General features: G+C 42.1%; 1 protein-coding gene across 7 annotated transcripts; it reads right to left on the minus strand.

The window, feature by feature from the left end:
• Nucleotides 1-3,761: 3,761 nt before the first annotated feature.
• On the minus strand, nucleotides 3,762-14,757 carry ark2ca (arkadia (RNF111) C-terminal like ring finger ubiquitin ligase 2Ca). 7 transcript variants are annotated; one of them, XM_020081974.2, is made up of 8 exons: nucleotides 14,570-14,757; nucleotides 7,501-7,801; nucleotides 7,293-7,418; nucleotides 7,031-7,160; nucleotides 6,367-6,471; nucleotides 5,770-5,862; nucleotides 5,570-5,670; nucleotides 3,762-4,405 (listed from the first exon to the last, which is right to left on the minus strand). In XM_020081974.2, exons 1-8 carry the CDS (start codon nucleotides 14,679-14,681, stop codon nucleotides 4,288-4,290), a joined length of 1,086 nt encoding a protein of 361 aa, XP_019937533.1. In that variant the 5' UTR covers nucleotides 14,682-14,757; the 3' UTR covers nucleotides 3,762-4,287. The 7 variants fall into 7 exon arrangements, with proteins under 7 accessions (XP_019937533.1, XP_019937532.2, XP_069370314.1 ...); XM_020081973.2 differs by having other exon boundaries at nucleotides 5,770-5,865; nucleotides 14,570-14,645; XM_069514213.1 differs by lacking the exon at nucleotides 14,570-14,757 and adding an exon at nucleotides 11,989-12,161 and having other exon boundaries at nucleotides 5,770-5,865.
• Nucleotides 14,758-16,692: the final 1,935 nt, after the last annotated feature.

Below are 16,692 nucleotides of genomic sequence, written 5' to 3' on the forward strand. Positions count from 1 at the left end.
CTGAAGATACGAAAACTAAAAATCAGCTGAAAGTTGCTTTAAAGGTTCCTTTACACCTGAAAGTCTGATTCAAGGTTCATGTCTTTGTTATATCGTTTACATTTGATCCGGTCAGTTCTGGTTTTGCAATTAAGGGAGCGGACTGAAGACTTTTGTATGACACATGTACTATTGGCAGAAATTTTATGTGGAACAATTCTCATGATGTTTTCACTAGTTCATTTCATCTAACTTGTATGAATTGTAGCTTTCTTTACTCCAGAAAAGGCCCTTTATATTTAGATACTTTATATTTACATTGAGGGGACCCTCTCTACGGAGGCCGCCATGTTTTTTACATTAGTCCAGACTGAACAAACTAAACACCTTTTGAGTTTTTATAACAACTGAAGTCTACCACAGGTTCTTTATCATGTTTGGAAGGAGAGGGTGAGGTGAGGGGTCTTCAGCTGCAACATGCAACTTCAACACTAGATATTACTAAATTCTACTCAGCAGCCTCTGAGGTCTCAAAGACTCACATTACATTCACATCTTAGAGGGAAAGTTGAGACCACTATAAAAGAGTCAAAAACAAATCCATTTTATCCAATTTATTACAAAAAGAGCACATACAAAAGGATAATATACAAGCCATGAAATAAAATTCAAATTAAAAAAACAGAGCAGTTTGGGTTTAGCAATGCAACTTTTGAAATCATCACCGTTATTATTATTAGTAATAATAAATAAAGTACAAAATTCCACCAAATGTGAATCTAACATTTACCCATAATATGCTCATCCATTTCTTCATTAACACACTCATCACCATTAATGCGCTATTGCTTTAATATTAATGATAAATAGTTCTATTTTCAGATAAAATATCCTATATTGAAAAACATTGCGCAGTCACAGCTAAACAGCAGATTTTCATACAAGGATGGCGGCAGCCCTTTCACTGGCACTTTTTGGGATTTTTCTCTTCAGTTTTGTTTTTCAGATTCAAGCAGCAACAAAATTAATAGTTTTTTTTTCTGTTATATTCTTTGTATATATTTTCACCATATACTATTAAACCATTGAGACTATATTGAAACCTGAGAAAACATGCATTTTTAGAAAAAGGTTGTGCTTTAAAATCCTTGCCTTCCTTTTTAGACTGTGAAAGGAAACAGAGGATAGATCCAGAGAGGAGGGATGGACGGTGAAATAAAAATAGGAAATGGAGAGAATAGGAGATAGAAGATAAAAGAGAATGGAGAAATGAAGGAAACGAAAGATGAGTGGAGTATTTGTAAAGCCCACAGTGAAAGATGCCTCTTTAAAACTATTTCCCCGCAGCTATTTTGGACACTTTGACTGGAAGTTTTTGAGGAAAATGGCTTTTGTAGACACCTGTCAAATGTTGTCGTAGCTCTTTCGTGACCCATTCTTTCAATTAACCGTGCGACCAATAAGGCATGGTGGCTTCGTGGATTGATTGTTAATGGTTTCAGTCGTATGGAAATATCTCCTAACACTTAGAGCGAGGCACTTGTTATGCGTAAGTCTACAAACTATTCTGGAAAAACGAACTGAAGAGAAACACCAGAGAAATTCAAATGAAAAGAGAGCGACACAAAAGAGTTAAAGCGAAGGAACATGCTTCACAGATGATCATCATTAAGACCCATAGTGCATTGTGAGAAGCAGAGCATTAAAATAAGAAAAGAAACAAACGCCAGAGTTCTTAGTGATAATATTAAATTATCTAAACTACCTTTTTGCCAGTGAGAGGGTTCCCATATTTAAACAAGTGAGTGCAAAAGAAAAGAAAAGAGAAGTCACAAACTAAAACCAATTCACTTCATTGCAGTTTGTCCACTACATCACAGCATGGGGGATCTGAGAAATTGCATTGAATGGAATGTAACCAAGATCCACAGCACCACATGAGAGAGAAAGAGAGAGAGACAGAGATAGAGACAGAGTGAGAGACAGAGAGAAAGAGAGAGAGAGGGAGAGCGGGCTCAGTAGCTCAGCCTGGGACAGTAAACATCGCACAGCCAGCTTGTGGAGGTCAAACAGCAGGGTGAATCGTTTTTTTTGTTTTTGTTTCAGTGTTCCAAAAAGTACAACTGCATGCAAAGCATTCCTATTTAAAACAATGCAAAAATGAGGTAATTGTTTTTTTTCATAGCATTTTTGTGTTATTTCTAAATAAATAAATTATGATTCAGTCGCCCCCCCCAGAAAAAAAAACTATACAAAATTAAATACATACCCACAATATCTACAGTTAGTAATAAATTATGATTGTTAAATACTTAAGGCATCTCAACTGACAACACCCTGTGTAAACTATGAAAACTTCATCACGGATGACTCCACTACAGGAGGAGGCAGTGTCGACACTGGCAGTGCACAAGACAGGGAGAAGTGGATCCTGTTTTGATTGGTCCTTGGCCTGAAAGAGACTCTGGGCCAAGTCCTATTCTTAATTATCACAGTGCATAGGACGGCGAGGGTCCTAAAAGCAGCAATTAACACGCAGGGATCTGTGAAACGAAGTGAAAGCAGGTGAGACTGGATCGAACAGCCTGAACGTTTCCCTGCTGTCGTGTCGTCTCATGTCTGTGTGCACTGTGAGAGGGAGGCTGCCTCCGTCACACCACGTTCTACATGTTCTAGCAATACAGCATAGCAACCAGCATAGCAACCACGAGGGGAGGTCTGTCACACAAATACACAAGATCAATACACAAGCTCCTCTCTCTGCTGAAAACACTGCATGAATCTATACCTAAATATGAACCAAATGCAATACAGAGGAAAAGAACTGCTTGTCACTGTAACTACTGTCACATGTGCTTGTTCTTTAGGCCGAAAGGTTCACATAGAAAAAAAAAAAAAAAGGATCCCGATGTTTTGCCGCCAAAGGGGGACGAGATGCACGCGCGCTACAAGTCAGGGGATCTGAGGCCGTGCTCGTTTTTTGTTTCTTCATTAGTGTCGAGGAGTAATCACTAAGTCATGCACAGCCGTCACTGCACCGTTTTTTAAATTGAAGTAACACTTGCAAAGCTCAAAGCCCTACTCAACGATGAAACATGCATTTTTAGCTCACGACGTTCTGCCACTGGCCCGGCGCCAAGATGAAGGTGCAGGTACAAAAGCGGCTAAATCTTCCTCCCACCTCGCTCTGCAGTGCACGATACCTTCCTTTATTCATCCCCCTGTTATTTTTTTGGCTTTGTGTTGTATAAGCACTCCAGTGGCCATTAACCCACAGTGAGTCCACCTGTTGCCTGAAACCCTCAAACTCACACACTCACATTTGCACTTTTCCAACACCCACACTTTTAGTTAGCCACATCCACACACTCACAGCAGGGCCGAGCACAGACGTGTCGTCAGGTTGAAGCTACACTGTGAAAACAAAAATTCATTTTGGTAAAATACTTTCTACCTATTTTTTTCTTTTTTTTTATGTTAAAAACACACAACGACTCAAGTCACCGGTCTGGGTTTTATGCGGCAGTGACAGAGAGACCTACTCACACGACACCATCTCACATGACACCAACCCAACATAAATGTACAACTGTATTGCAAAAATGTCAAAGCTGCATGATAGAAGTAAAACACTCAGCTAGGCTGGCGCTCGTCTGTGCACCAGATATCACTTGTTGGTTACTGCTACTCTACTACGACCACAAATGATCTTTAGGTAAACATGGCATCAGAGCATTTAGTTTCTGGTAAGCTTTCTTGTGTGGCAGAATATTCATGTTGAAGTGTGTGTGAAAAGAGAGAAATATATATATATATATATAAATGTGTGCGTATTTATATATATATGAGAGAGGGAGAAAGTAGCCAGCTCACTGTGGGGTTATGTTTCCACTCTCGGGACATTAAGTCATGGCTTTAAGGACATGCTACACAGCCCCGGGGCTACCTACAGTACAACACTACAACAGCAACAACACCCAACTGACGAGCAGCAAGCTACAAGTAAACCCTGTGTACATGACTGTGTGTGTGTGTGTGGTTGTGTGTGGTTGTGTGTTTGCATGTCTTTTGCTTCCAGAGGGATGTGCTTCTATATAAAAGAGACTCTGTCGCGGCCTCTCGTGCAGTTAGTTATCCTGGCTTGGCTCAGTAAAGCATGAGTCAGAAGGAGGGTGATGATGTCACATGACGTCTGGAGACATTTGGCAAAGCACCCGACAGTTGGGGGGGCGGGGTGGAAGAAAGCGTGGAACCACACAAGGGTGATTGACAAGTGTGTGGAGGGGTGTGTGTGTGGTTTCAATCTCATCAGCTGTCGGGGTTCAGCTGTGTTTCGATGTCAACGCGGCAGATTGGACACTTCCTGCTGGTGGCCAGCCATTGGTCCACGCAGCCCTGGTGGAAGAGGTGCATGCAGGGCAGTCTCCTGCAGGACGGAGAAGAGAAGACACAGGGTCAGCATTGATTCAAAGTGACAAGCATGAGTCTGACTGGTGCAGACAACTATGTACTGCAAAAGAAACTTTTTGAAACCTGCAGGGAGTTAATTTAGTTCCTTCAGTCATGCAGAGAGGACTTCTGTCAGGCCTGAGTCCCACACGCCTCTCGGACAGCTGAGACTCCATATGTTGTAAACTGACTCTCTCCTTGTCCCACAGCACTTTTCTCTATCCCCTAAAATTCACCCACCCCATCTCGGGTTTAACTGCATGTGTAAATCCATGTGCTCAGGTCAGTGCTTATAAAAAAGGGCATCAGTTGGGGGGGGACTTAGCACATACACACAACTGTGATTGCATATGAAAACGGCTTTTTCAAACTGAAACAATCTCTGTCTACACGAGTGTTTTGTCTCCACATCAGTTTTAAATCTGGTCTCCTACACATGTCAGCAGTTGTATCATTGTAAAATGCTGAATTTAACTGAACCACAGCTGTTAGCAATAACAACAGTCAGCAGTGCTTGTAACGCTTGTTAAGTACTCCACAGGTAGCTGAGGCAAATGCTGGTTGTTTTCTACAAATCAGCGAAGGTTAAGTTGTGACCGTGAACACCCGAACAGAAAGTGTCTGAGTGTCTACGTCAGTGTTTCTAAATGTCTCTGCCAATCTCGCCTAAACCAAATTCTCGGATTTAGGAGAAAAACTCAGCGTGTGGACGTATCTGTTGCAGAGCTGATGAGTTTTCAAACAAAAACATAGTCATGTAGATGTACCCTGAACTGAGACGATTGAACCAGCAGCTGTTTGGAACCACGACAGGAGAAAGTAGCCTGGCCCATTAGCACCATTAGAGCTCATCGATTAACATTTGTGTTTGTTTAATCCGCAGAAAGACTGAAGTGTAAGTGTAACTGTAGCCAAAGTGTAAATTGCCTGGAGGGAGTTTATGTGTGTGTGAACAGTTCTTGGCTGCAACATAGACTGGTTGCCTGACAACTGCTCAGAACAAAGAAATAGCTCCACATATCCTGAAAATTCACATTTTTACACTTGTGTCAATTCTGCAATCTGTTTTTGCACGAGAAACTAAATGCAATTATGATTTAAAGTGTTAGATAAAACTTGTTTCAGTGAAAGCGTTTCTGACCTGACGTCCTCTCCATCCTCCAGCATAGATAAACAGATGGTACACTTCTCATCCACATCTGTTTCCTCCTCCTCCCCAATCTTCAGATGCAGTGGCTTTCTCTGTTATCGGGTCAGATTGTAGAGACACAGTCAATGAGAGCCATTCAACCCAGTGGGAAAACATTTAGTTGTTTATATATCTGTTATTATCTGTCCAACCTTCTTGTATTTGTGTGGAAAGGTGAATCTCTCGATGGTCGTCTGAACAGCTCCTCTACTCACACTCCCCAGCCGGTCTTCCAGCTGTAACAGCTCCTGAAGGAAAACAATACATACTTATGACCAATACTAAATGGACAGCTGCTGTTTAAAATGTCAAGAATGGACCATGGGCTTATTTTTTTATTTTAAATCTAATGTTAGAAACCTCCCGAAAAGTGATCAAGTCTTCATTTTATCAGCAGGAGCAGAGCAGTGTAAATAGCCCCTTTAAAAGCAGTGTTTACAAAGTGCTTTGACAGACAAAGCAGACACAGAAACTCAATCGCAAAAAATGCATTCACATAAAAGTAATAAAAAGACAGCATCAAGTGAAAGCAGATAGCAAATACAAATAAAAAGAATAGAGCAATAAAAAGAAATAGATGACATTACATAAGCAATAATACAAAAAGATAAAAATCTGTAATATACAAAGTAAAAATGCAAATCAGAGGGTTCGAAAGTTTCAAAGTTTGCTTTCCTATTACAAGGATGTTCTGGTTTTGATCGACGGAGGGAGGAAAGTGTACGAAACATATTCAGAGATAAATTTACCTCGTAACTCTCTCGCACAGCAGTGGCGTGCCTCGAAGGGTTCAGACTTTGCAGGGCCAACAGGTGCAGCTGGGGGTACGGGTAGTTTCTGATTTCATGCACAACCTGGCAAAAGAGAGCTCCTCATCATTTAACAGCACTGATAATCCTGCAGAGGAAAACAGTTCTTCTCTGTTCCTTGAATGTATCTGACACAAAAGCCTCATTTTAGAGAATATAGTGTGACACAAGCACCAAGCGTGTCTCAGTTTGTAAAATACATCCTGCAAAAGAAACTCAGAACTCCTGATGCAACCATTTAGAACACTTTCTAATGTTTCCCTTTATGTGCATTGTGGGTAACTTAGGTGCCAGCTTCTAATAAGTTTGAAAAAGATGGATTATCATATAATGCTGCATCAGTTTACATTTTTTGTGGGGGGGGCGGCTGTGGCTCAGGAGATAGAGAGGGTTGTCCACCAAACAGAGGGTCGGTGGTTCGATCTCCAGCTCCTCAAGTCTGCGTTCCTAAGTGTCCTTGGCAGGACACTTAACCCCTGACTGCAGTTTAAATGTCAATAGTAGGCTGCAATAGGCTGCATATTTAATTGCCTCTTTAAGAAAACTCTTACTAACAAATAAACATCTTTTAAATCAATGATAGTAGTGCAGATACCAAACATACCACTTGTGCAGAGGATGTGTTCCTGGGGAAGTGGTGCATGCGAGGGGAGGCCAGGTAATGCTGATAGTGCTGAGGGAGCTGCTGGAGCTGGTACTGGTGGTGAGGGAGGCCGGCGTCCACACTCAGGTCCCTGCAGGGCAAACAGACAGGCGGCTCAATCCACGCTGTCACCCATGATAGGGTGATGTGACAGACAGACAGACACACAGATGGGTGCTGAGATGAAAGCACCAAGACAATTCACGCTCCAACAGGGACTCACCAGTCAGTGCCTTCGGCCAGGTACCGAGGCTGTTGTGTCATTGGCTGTGGAACATGAAGGGGAGGGGAGTACTCGTAGCCTGAACGCAGTCGGTGGGGGTTCAGGGGAATACGCTCCTGGGTTCTTCTAGAATAACAAAGATATGTTTGACTAGCGGGTCTATGAGTATAGAGAATGTGTGTGTTATTTGCATGTAGACTAGTTTTACCTGGAGTGCGGGAGGATCCTGCGGTGCTGCGCTTCAAGAAGCTGCTGCTGGATGAGGTATTGCTGGTGTAAGGCCTGAGGTAGGAATGGAGGCCCCGGCACATCCTGGAACTGGGGGGGTGTGGGCAGGGCAGTGAGGGGCGGATGGTGCGCCGGGGGCAGGTGGGTGGCCAGGCCCGTCTGAGGGGGCTGGCTGCTGTGTCCCAGAGGGAACTCGGCTGAGATGGGCGCCTGGGGAGCGCCCAGGTGAAAGTGTCGGCAGGAGGTAGCATGGCTATTGTGATGCCTGGTGAAGTGTGCTCCTGTGAGAAATAGATCCAAGTGATGAGAATTGAGCCTGAGATTACTCCCAACCACACAAACAACACACAGAGATGCAGACGAACAAGTGAAGCACACATAAATACACACACACATTTGATTCCTGGCTCTCTCACACACACAAATACATTTAAAAACATACAACAAGTTATCACACAGAGAGAACATAAAAATAGGACACAGGAAGAGACAAGACAAAGCAGACAATACAACAGATGGATGACACACACACACACACACACACACACACACATGCACGCACACACACACTGAGACCCCATCTAAACCCGCGGACAGATTGCACCCAGTGGCCTGTCTGTCCGCTTGCCATGATACAGCCAGCAGGGAGGATGGATCTTTACTAAGAGCCCGGGGTGTTTCTGAGATCGACAGCACTGAAGGGGTCGTCTGCAGCCTGTGATCTCCTGTCACTTTATTACATGTAGTTTCTATATTATATCTGCTATTTGATGGATCATAGATTAAACTGTCTCGTTCTGACTGAAACCCTCGTTGAGTCTGATAACAACAACAACCGAGGTGGGCTCAAAAGATTATCTTGCCTCCGGTTTCACCCTCCCCCATCATGCCTCCTATCAGAGGTGGAGGCGACGTGAGATTGTGCAGCACAGTCCAAACTGAATCTCCTCTTGCACAGAACAATCGATGCAAATTACTCCGAGTTGGGGGAGCGGAGGGGCGGTAGGAGGGTGAGGTGGAAACAAACAGTTCATACTTTAACTTCCAATTACAAGTTTTCACATTACTTGGTTTCTTAAGCAGGAGGCAGACCACAGGGTGTGGAGGATGGACTGTGCGGAGCTAATGTTACAGTACCACAGTGTTGGGCCTTTTCAAAAGCCTGGAAATATATCCAATCACTTTGAGTTAAATATTTTGGAGGAAGTCTACTGTATGCTGTTGTTGTTTCAAGCTGAGTAGACCTTTACTATGATAGCCATTTGGACTAAATATAGTAGGTAAACATATTAATCAAGGTTTTGTATGAATAACATTAAACATAATTAAGAGGTGCTATAGGCAGATTTTGCACGAATAAACTATTTTCTTTTTCTTTTCAATAATTGCATAATAATGAAGAGCAAGGGAAAAGAATCGGATGTGACACTTAATAATTAATAAAATAAATAATTTAAAACTTATTAACATTAATCATAAAAACATCTGTATTCTCTGAGTTTGTTTTTAGGAGCCTTTGAGGTGTAACATTTGACTAATTCACATTCATAGCTTGTTTAGAGTTGACTGTAGAACAATGTTAGAATTAGACACATATACTGTATATGTATATACATATATATGTGTGGGTTTAGCCTAAAGCTCCAGTCAAAAGCTGATTAGCTTAGTTCGGCACAAAGACTGGGAGCTGGGGTAAACAGAAAGCCTTGCTAGAACCTCTAAAGTATGTTTTATTCAATTCATACAAAATCCAAAGTGACAACACAACAATTTCTTGTTTTATAGGGATTACGTGGTTTACAGTTTCTCACCAAAGAAATAGTTGTACACTCCAGGATTTGTATAAATCAAACAAAAACAATAACACATATCATTTTGTGAGATTTTTTAATGTTAAACTGAGCTGAGTGAGTGGTTTCCTCCTGTCTCCAGTATTTGTGCTCAGCTGTTTTAAATAGCCTCTAGTTGCAGCTTCATATTTAACATTGGATCATATGTGCTCTTGTTCTCCAACAGAAAGCAAATAAGCAGAATTGCCCAAATGTCTCACTATTCATTTGTTCTGCAGTTATATGACACACTGTATATGCATGATTGTTGTTTTGCTTGGTTGCATGTCCCCTCAGGACATGAGAAGCTAATGAACCTTGAGAGCCACGGGCAGACTGAAAACATTTGGCTGAGGAAGTAGAGCAGAAATGGCAGACTACTGGTTGATTTGGTAAAAAGGCTGTACGTCACTTTTGTATGAAACCTGTGACCTGGTAACACTGGACTCTGTGTGGAGCCTACAGGAAATGTCAAATTATTTGTCTCTGGGCTCCTCCGCAGCATCGGCCGCTGACATTAGTGTTTGACATATTGCAGGGCTCCCAGCAGCGCTGATGCTCTTACTCTTTATACATCCCTGCTTCCACTCTGACAGACAGACATAAAATGCCTGATTGGTGCAGGACGGACCCCCACCCCTTCCACACAGACACACGCATGCTCTCATCCACCTCTCCTCACCCCTGAGCTGCTGCACAGGCAGCCCCTCCCCCACGATGTGGCTGCAGCATGGCGTCCCCTGTATGAGTGACAGCCTGGAAGCACCGCCCACCAGCGACTGCAGCAGTCTGACATTAAACCTGTTTCCCTCCCCCCCTCCCTCGCCCCCCTCCTGCTGCCATCACTGCAGCTTTACAATCACACCTCCTTTCTAAACATAATCCTGTCTTCTTCCTAGTCTGATAGTCCTCCATCACGGAACGCTCCGAGCTGTGTGCAGGCTGTTTTTCATTGAAACCCCCCCCCCCCTTCTGATATTACTGTTCGGCACACACGATTACAGTGTGGAACTAGATGGAAAGAAATTGGCCTCTGTGATGTACAGCTGGATTGAAAACATGCCACATATTGGCTCTGCACTCGCTGACGTCTATTCTACAGTACATGGGTCACATAAGGACATAGCGGGAGGAAGACAAAAGGTCTGATGCTAATGAGGCCTGTAGCTGTGCAGCTATTGTGGACTAACATATGCATTACAGCTGCTGGGTTATTTTAAAGTCTGTTGCTGCAGTCGCTGGCAAAAAGTTGCACAGAGCAACATATGGTGACTTCTCAGCCACACCTTGCGTCTGCAGACTCTGCACATATATATAACTTGAGACTATTTCAGACATCGTGAACAGATGTATGGCTCAAGTGGCTGGAGCGGGCCAGTAAGGAGTCCAACACTTTAAAATGCCTCAAAGTGCTGAGTCTCAAATTTAAAATGTGCAGCGAAATAGTCAAAATGAATAACACCAGAGCCTGTGCTGCACGTCGTGACCAACTGCCCAGATTTCACACTTTTCACAGAAGCAATGGCTTTGTTAACAATAAGAGCAATTATTTACTGAAGCATTTTGTTGGCTAGTATAAAAACTCCGCACTAGTGAAATTTAAGACTCATCGTAAACTTCTACAGAGCTTTAATCCTACCGTAAACACAATGTTGACACTTTCATTTAACTCCCTTCTATAAATAATCAAAAGTCTTATCTGCACTTTTTTGTCACCAGGTACAAACACACTCGAGTTTGATCATAGGAATTTTATCTCACATTACCAACCTGCTTCTTCCTGTGATTTAAGATTGTGTGTTAATATGTCAAGGTCTGTTGTGCAACATGAACGAGAAGAGAAGTGGTTTACACAGATATAAAGCTTCACATATAAAACACTTGCAATGTGCCGATTGAACCAAACAGATTTGTCTAAATGCATTTGAAGATTCTTGAAGGAAAAGTTGAACATTTTGGGGAAAATCTGCATATTCACTATCAGATGTTGAGTCAGATGAGAAAGATAACACTGATAAATATAAGTACAGAGAGAGCTGGTCTGGCTCTTTCAAACTAACAAAATCAACCAGCACCACCAAAACAAAACAAATTTTTTTATCTCTTCTTTGTGCAAAAATGACTTATAGTTCTTTAAGCTAAGCTAACTGATTGTATAACTTCTCATTTAGAGTGCAGATATAAGAGTGGTATCAACCTCTTCATCACTTTGCCAGAAAGCAAATAATCAAAGTTCCCAAAAAGTTGAACTATTCCTTTAATAACTCATTAAGAAAGAACTGCACAAGCTACATAAGAATGTAGCCTGGTGTTATTGTATAGACAGACTTCCAAGGTTGTTTTAATTCCGCTATTAATCAGTCAGTACCTTGAAATGTGGATATATACCATGAGACGATTCATTCGCCAAGCTATTTATATATCGTGGCATATAAACCTTTAACATCTCTTGTTTTATTATGCCATTAAGGCAACACTACAAAGCAAAGTATTTAACATGTTAACCTTGATTCTTTCTTTTTTAGAAATCAGACATTTCTCTAAGATTGTTTTATCCATTGATTCTCCATATTTTTTTTACAGAAAACTAACAATAGTAAATAATATGACAGGTTATATCTTACCCAATATAAAATTACCATGTTGAAGAAGGTTATCCATTTTGCCCAAAGTGGTTCCAATGTTAATTCAACACCAATAAACACCAATGAGTGGATGTGAGGGAGGCTTTGTTGAGTTTTATAAATAATAGTGTATGGAATAAGAGGGAATGACAGCGTGTAACATTAAATATCAATGCCGATGTGTTTCAGTATAAACATGCTTTTCTTTTTTTGTTGTTGAATGGATAGAAAATTTGGTTGCCCCAACTCCAAAGTAAGCAGAGCAGCAACTTGAAGAAACTCTGTCAAAGACAGCTGAGAGAATGAGAGCACATATAGAGTGAGGGGACCGTCTCAGTGACAGCACGGTGTGGAGGGAGGAAGGGAGGAACACATGGAAATCAGCAAAAAGCACACTGAAGGTTAGGAAGAAAACTACAGTCTTTATTGGAAAATATTAGTATGTGTGGCACTGTGTGATAATAGTAATAATAAGAGTAATATAACCATAATAATACCATGCAAATAAAGACCAAAGGCAAGGCCCGACCATGCTCTCTGTAGGGTTAACAGAACAGAAGCAGCATCCAATGAGTAGATGTGTATGCTTACAGCACATTTCAGTACAGCAGGGGCATCTCTACACAAAGATTACATTGGAATCTGCTGTTCAATGTGGAAAAACAAAAAGTATAAAATGACCATGCATTAGGATCTAATACAAGAACATAAGGTAGAAAAAACCACAACCAAAGAATAAAAAGACATTTTGATTCTAAAAGGAGTTCTACAGCAGTGCAGGATATACACATCCCTGTAAAATGGATAGCATTCTGGAAGTGTCTGAGGAGAAGACTTAAGAGGGGGCTGTGAATGATAGTGGTGAGGGGGGGGGGTTTCAAAATGGCAAGATGAGTTAGACCTGAGTCTCGCCAATTTATTGTGACTGACAGAATCAATTCAGCTCGTAGGAACAAAGGCTTTCACACATGGATAGGATTGTGAGCAGCCGTTTGGACGCTCTGCACTACAGCAGGTGCAGTGGACCATCAGAGGTGAAAATAACACCACACAAATCACTGTAATTTCAGCGTTGCGAGTACAAGCCAATCGGTGAATGTTAGGAAAGCGGGATTATTGGTAAAACTGGTTTAGAGTAGGTGATCATACGAGCAATTTTATAGATGACAAAAGCTGGTACTTAGCAAAACAGGGGATGGACACAAATATCCAAAGGGTTCGATCAAGCCTGGCTGTAATCGAATCGGGGGGTGGGAGGATCAAAATGTATCCACTTTACAGAAATTTACAGCAGAATGTAGTCTATCCACACTGAATGGGAGAATCACAATGACAGTCTGTAGTAAAAGTCTAAACGCTACAATGGGTTATTCACTAAAGAGCAACATGACAGTTTAAATAAAGACAAACTGCTTACTACAGAAGGTGTTATTCTTTAGTCGGTTACACAGAAGGATACGGTATGAGTGGGAACTCGGTTTGGTTTGTTTTAATGCCAATGTCGTCTTCAGATGGAAAAGAGGAAATGAGGAAGAAGGGGGTTCACAATACAGCTAGATGCAGAGAACAGGCAGAGGCTACGGCAGACAGCAGCAGATGATCGTTAGCTACACAATGGAGGGGGACAAAGGTCTGAGAAATGCGGAATGTAGAGCCAGCCTCGATACTATGGAACAGGAAAAAAGAACACAAATAAAAGCACAATGAAATCATTGGTGCTACTGCATGTAGTTTTAACAATCAGACTATTATTGTTCTTAATGCTACTGTTATTATTACATAATCAACACAGATAGGCTAGTGCTGCAATGGAGGATGATATTAATGCTGTTATGTCCGATTGAACGAGTGTGGTTATTCTACCTTTATGCTGTTCTTCGCTGCTGCGGCGTTTTTCATTGTGTATTTTTAAGATTTGAGGCAAAATGCCACCATTTTACAACCTCTCTACAGTTACCATTAACCTGAGGCACACTGCGACACTTACCTGCATTAAGAGAATGAGTTAATTGAAAAGAATCATGTTAAAGCGTGTTAACATGAGCGCTAGGGGGAGGAGGAGGAGGAGGGGGGGGCAACACACTGGATGCCACACAAAGGGGCAAACAACCCTTGTCATGTTGTCAGCAGCGTGCACGGCCAGATTACACACAGATACACACAGTGGTGGGTCTTATTAGCAAAATGAAGATGTGCTAGTAAATGTGCTAGTGTCGAGCTCCGGGTATCGTCCCGTGTAAACACAGGGGGAGCGGAGGGTGAAGCAACACGGGGGGGGAGACCGCGCTAGCAGCGGAGGGTGAAAAACGGAACAAGCGGGGGGCTGCCATTTGACAGCTGCGGTCATTCGGTGCCACAAACAGGCCCCGAAACACCCGAACACACGGATATTCACGGTTCGTACAAGATGTCTGGACGGTTTAAACCGGCTGCGCACACGCGACGCCACCGTTAGCAGCGCGGCTAATGTTATTCGTCGCTCGTCGCTAGCAGGTGTCAGCTCTGTTTACATCATGAGGACATTTAAAAAGAGAAGAAGAATGCACGCGGCGGTATTTAACGGGGTTAGGACGTGAAATAGAAAAGCTCGTCATACCTCTATTTCTAACTGAGCCGAAGACGGGGAGAACCAGATATCCAACATGTACTAACACCATCCTGGGTCCTTCTTTGTTGTGCGGGCGGCCACAGCGAGACAGATGGTCCATGGAAATGATCCCCTCCGGAGCTCGACGCGTTCAAACGCACAGGCTGCGCTGCCTGCACACGCACACCCGCGCAGCCAATCAGCGGAGCCCCCCGAGCAGGACCCTCCGGCTCTGGCAGCCGGCTCCGCCAATGGGAGCGGCTCAGGGGCGGGGGTGTCCGCCCCCTCCGTCCACACTGGAGCCTGCAGCCCGGAGGAGGTGCTGCTGTCTCCTCAAGTAAACATGGCCCCTCATTAGCTTCCATTCACACTGATTATTCAGCTCTGCCACGATTATGTCACAGACAGGATGTGTCTCATGGAGGACTCAAGATGAAAATCTGCAACAGATCATTCTGCAGGGAATGACTGTGTATCAACATACCATGCCATTTGCTTATAATCAGGTAATATCAGGGATAGGATCACACATAATCAATCCAAATATTGATCTCATGTAAAGAAGAAAAACCTGAAATGATTTATAAAGTCATCTTCTTTTTTTGTGTTACTATATTGCAGGTATTGCATTAAATTTCAAAAGATGAGATCACTGTCACTGTCCACTTTATCTATTTCTTTGGCCCATTTACTACAGTTCCTTTCAAATTCCTCTTGTCTGTTCCTCAAATTATATGTGATTCCTTCCATTTCTTTAATCTCTTCAACTGGTAAATTAAAACACAAGGATTTCTTTTTTATTTTGAAAATTGATGAACACAAGACACGTTTTTAAATGGTAAGACATCTATCTATTGTGTGATTTCTCTGAATTAAAGAGATCATCACTGCAAATATTATAGATAATACGTGTGTCTATGTGTTTTTGGTATCAATACAAGACTTCATATAGTATTGATACTATGGGAATTGATCCCCAAAAGCGCAGAAGTGTTCTGATGACTGTGTTTGTCCTCACTGGGACTGATAATCCACCAGGTAGCAAAAGGGGAATCAATAAGGTGAAACTATTGCCTTTGTGGAAAGTGTCTGTATATATGTTGGCTATATATCAGTGACAACATGCACAGGGACAGAAGATACTTATTAGCTGCTAGCTAACACTGATGCAATTGCTTTTGTACATTGTCCCTGTAAAAAATAAGCAATAAATAAAATATGTATAAGTATCATTTTGAGGTACTTGTTTTTCACTTTATGCTACTTCATTAGCTCCACTCCTTTTTTCTTCCTTTTCATTCATGTATTAATCAGAAATATTAATGAGAGCAATAGATATATTATATGATGCATCACTTAAGATGAATGGCCCTGCATACATACATGTTTTCAATTATTGTGACTGATGAGGCCTTCTGAGGCTTGAGGTGTTCAAAGTTCTGCTGGGTAATACATGAGGTAACCAAACTCTTACTAATAAGCATGAGTGAATTTTACTTAACATAAAATGTTGCAGTTTTCAGTTGATCCCTGCCATAATTACTTTTTACTTTAGTGAAGGGCTAAGGCTAAAATGAACATGTGAGACTCCTTTTTAAGTTAGAACTAATGAGAGGACTCCATAGCCTGTTTGTAATAAGAGTCTTTGGATTGTTTTAAGGACAAGAAAATCTGATTAACTTTGCTTTTCTTCACTTTGGGACCCGGTGGATGATTTGTTCCATCTGTCTCTGTGTGGAGGAAATCAAATCACAGTCATTAGAGCTGACTGCAGGACTGGAGGCAAATTACAGCTCATTAAGAAATATTCAGTTCTCATCATCATTCATTTAAAACAACGGCATCCTTAACATATGTCGCACCTTTTTTCTGTCCACCAGATATTCTGAAAACTGTCCTGAATCCTGGAAACCTCTCTGTCTTCAGTGTGGAGCCTGAGGGGTGAAGGAACAGATGGGCCTGGGAGGCTGGGGGGGTGTCACAAAACTCTTAGTCCCATATGTCCTCGTCTTCCAGTTCCCACCATCTAATACTTTAAGCCTGCTGTGCCACACAAAGAGCCTTTCACAATAGTTAACTATCAGCACAGGTCAAACTACTGCAATCAGAGCCCTTTATCCCCACATGACAGG

Source organism: Paralichthys olivaceus, chromosome 18, assembly GCF_024713975.1.
Source record: "Paralichthys olivaceus isolate ysfri-2021 chromosome 18, ASM2471397v2, whole genome shotgun sequence".
NCBI classification, from domain to species: domain Eukaryota; kingdom Metazoa; phylum Chordata; class Actinopteri; order Pleuronectiformes; family Paralichthyidae; genus Paralichthys; species Paralichthys olivaceus.

Coding starts and splice junctions, on each gene's coding strand:
- ark2ca (XM_069514210.1), bottom strand. CDS start 7,988: ATGTTCTCTCTGTGTGATAACTTGTTGTATGTTTTTAAATGTATTTGT. Junction 6,472..7,030: donor ACACATCCTCTGCACAAGTG/GTATGTTTGGTA, acceptor CTCTTTTGCCAG/GTTGTGCATGAAATCAGAAA. Junction 5,866..6,366: donor CTGTGCGAGAGAGTTACGAG/GTAAATTTATCT, acceptor GTTTTCCTTCAG/GAGCTGTTACAGCTGGAAGA.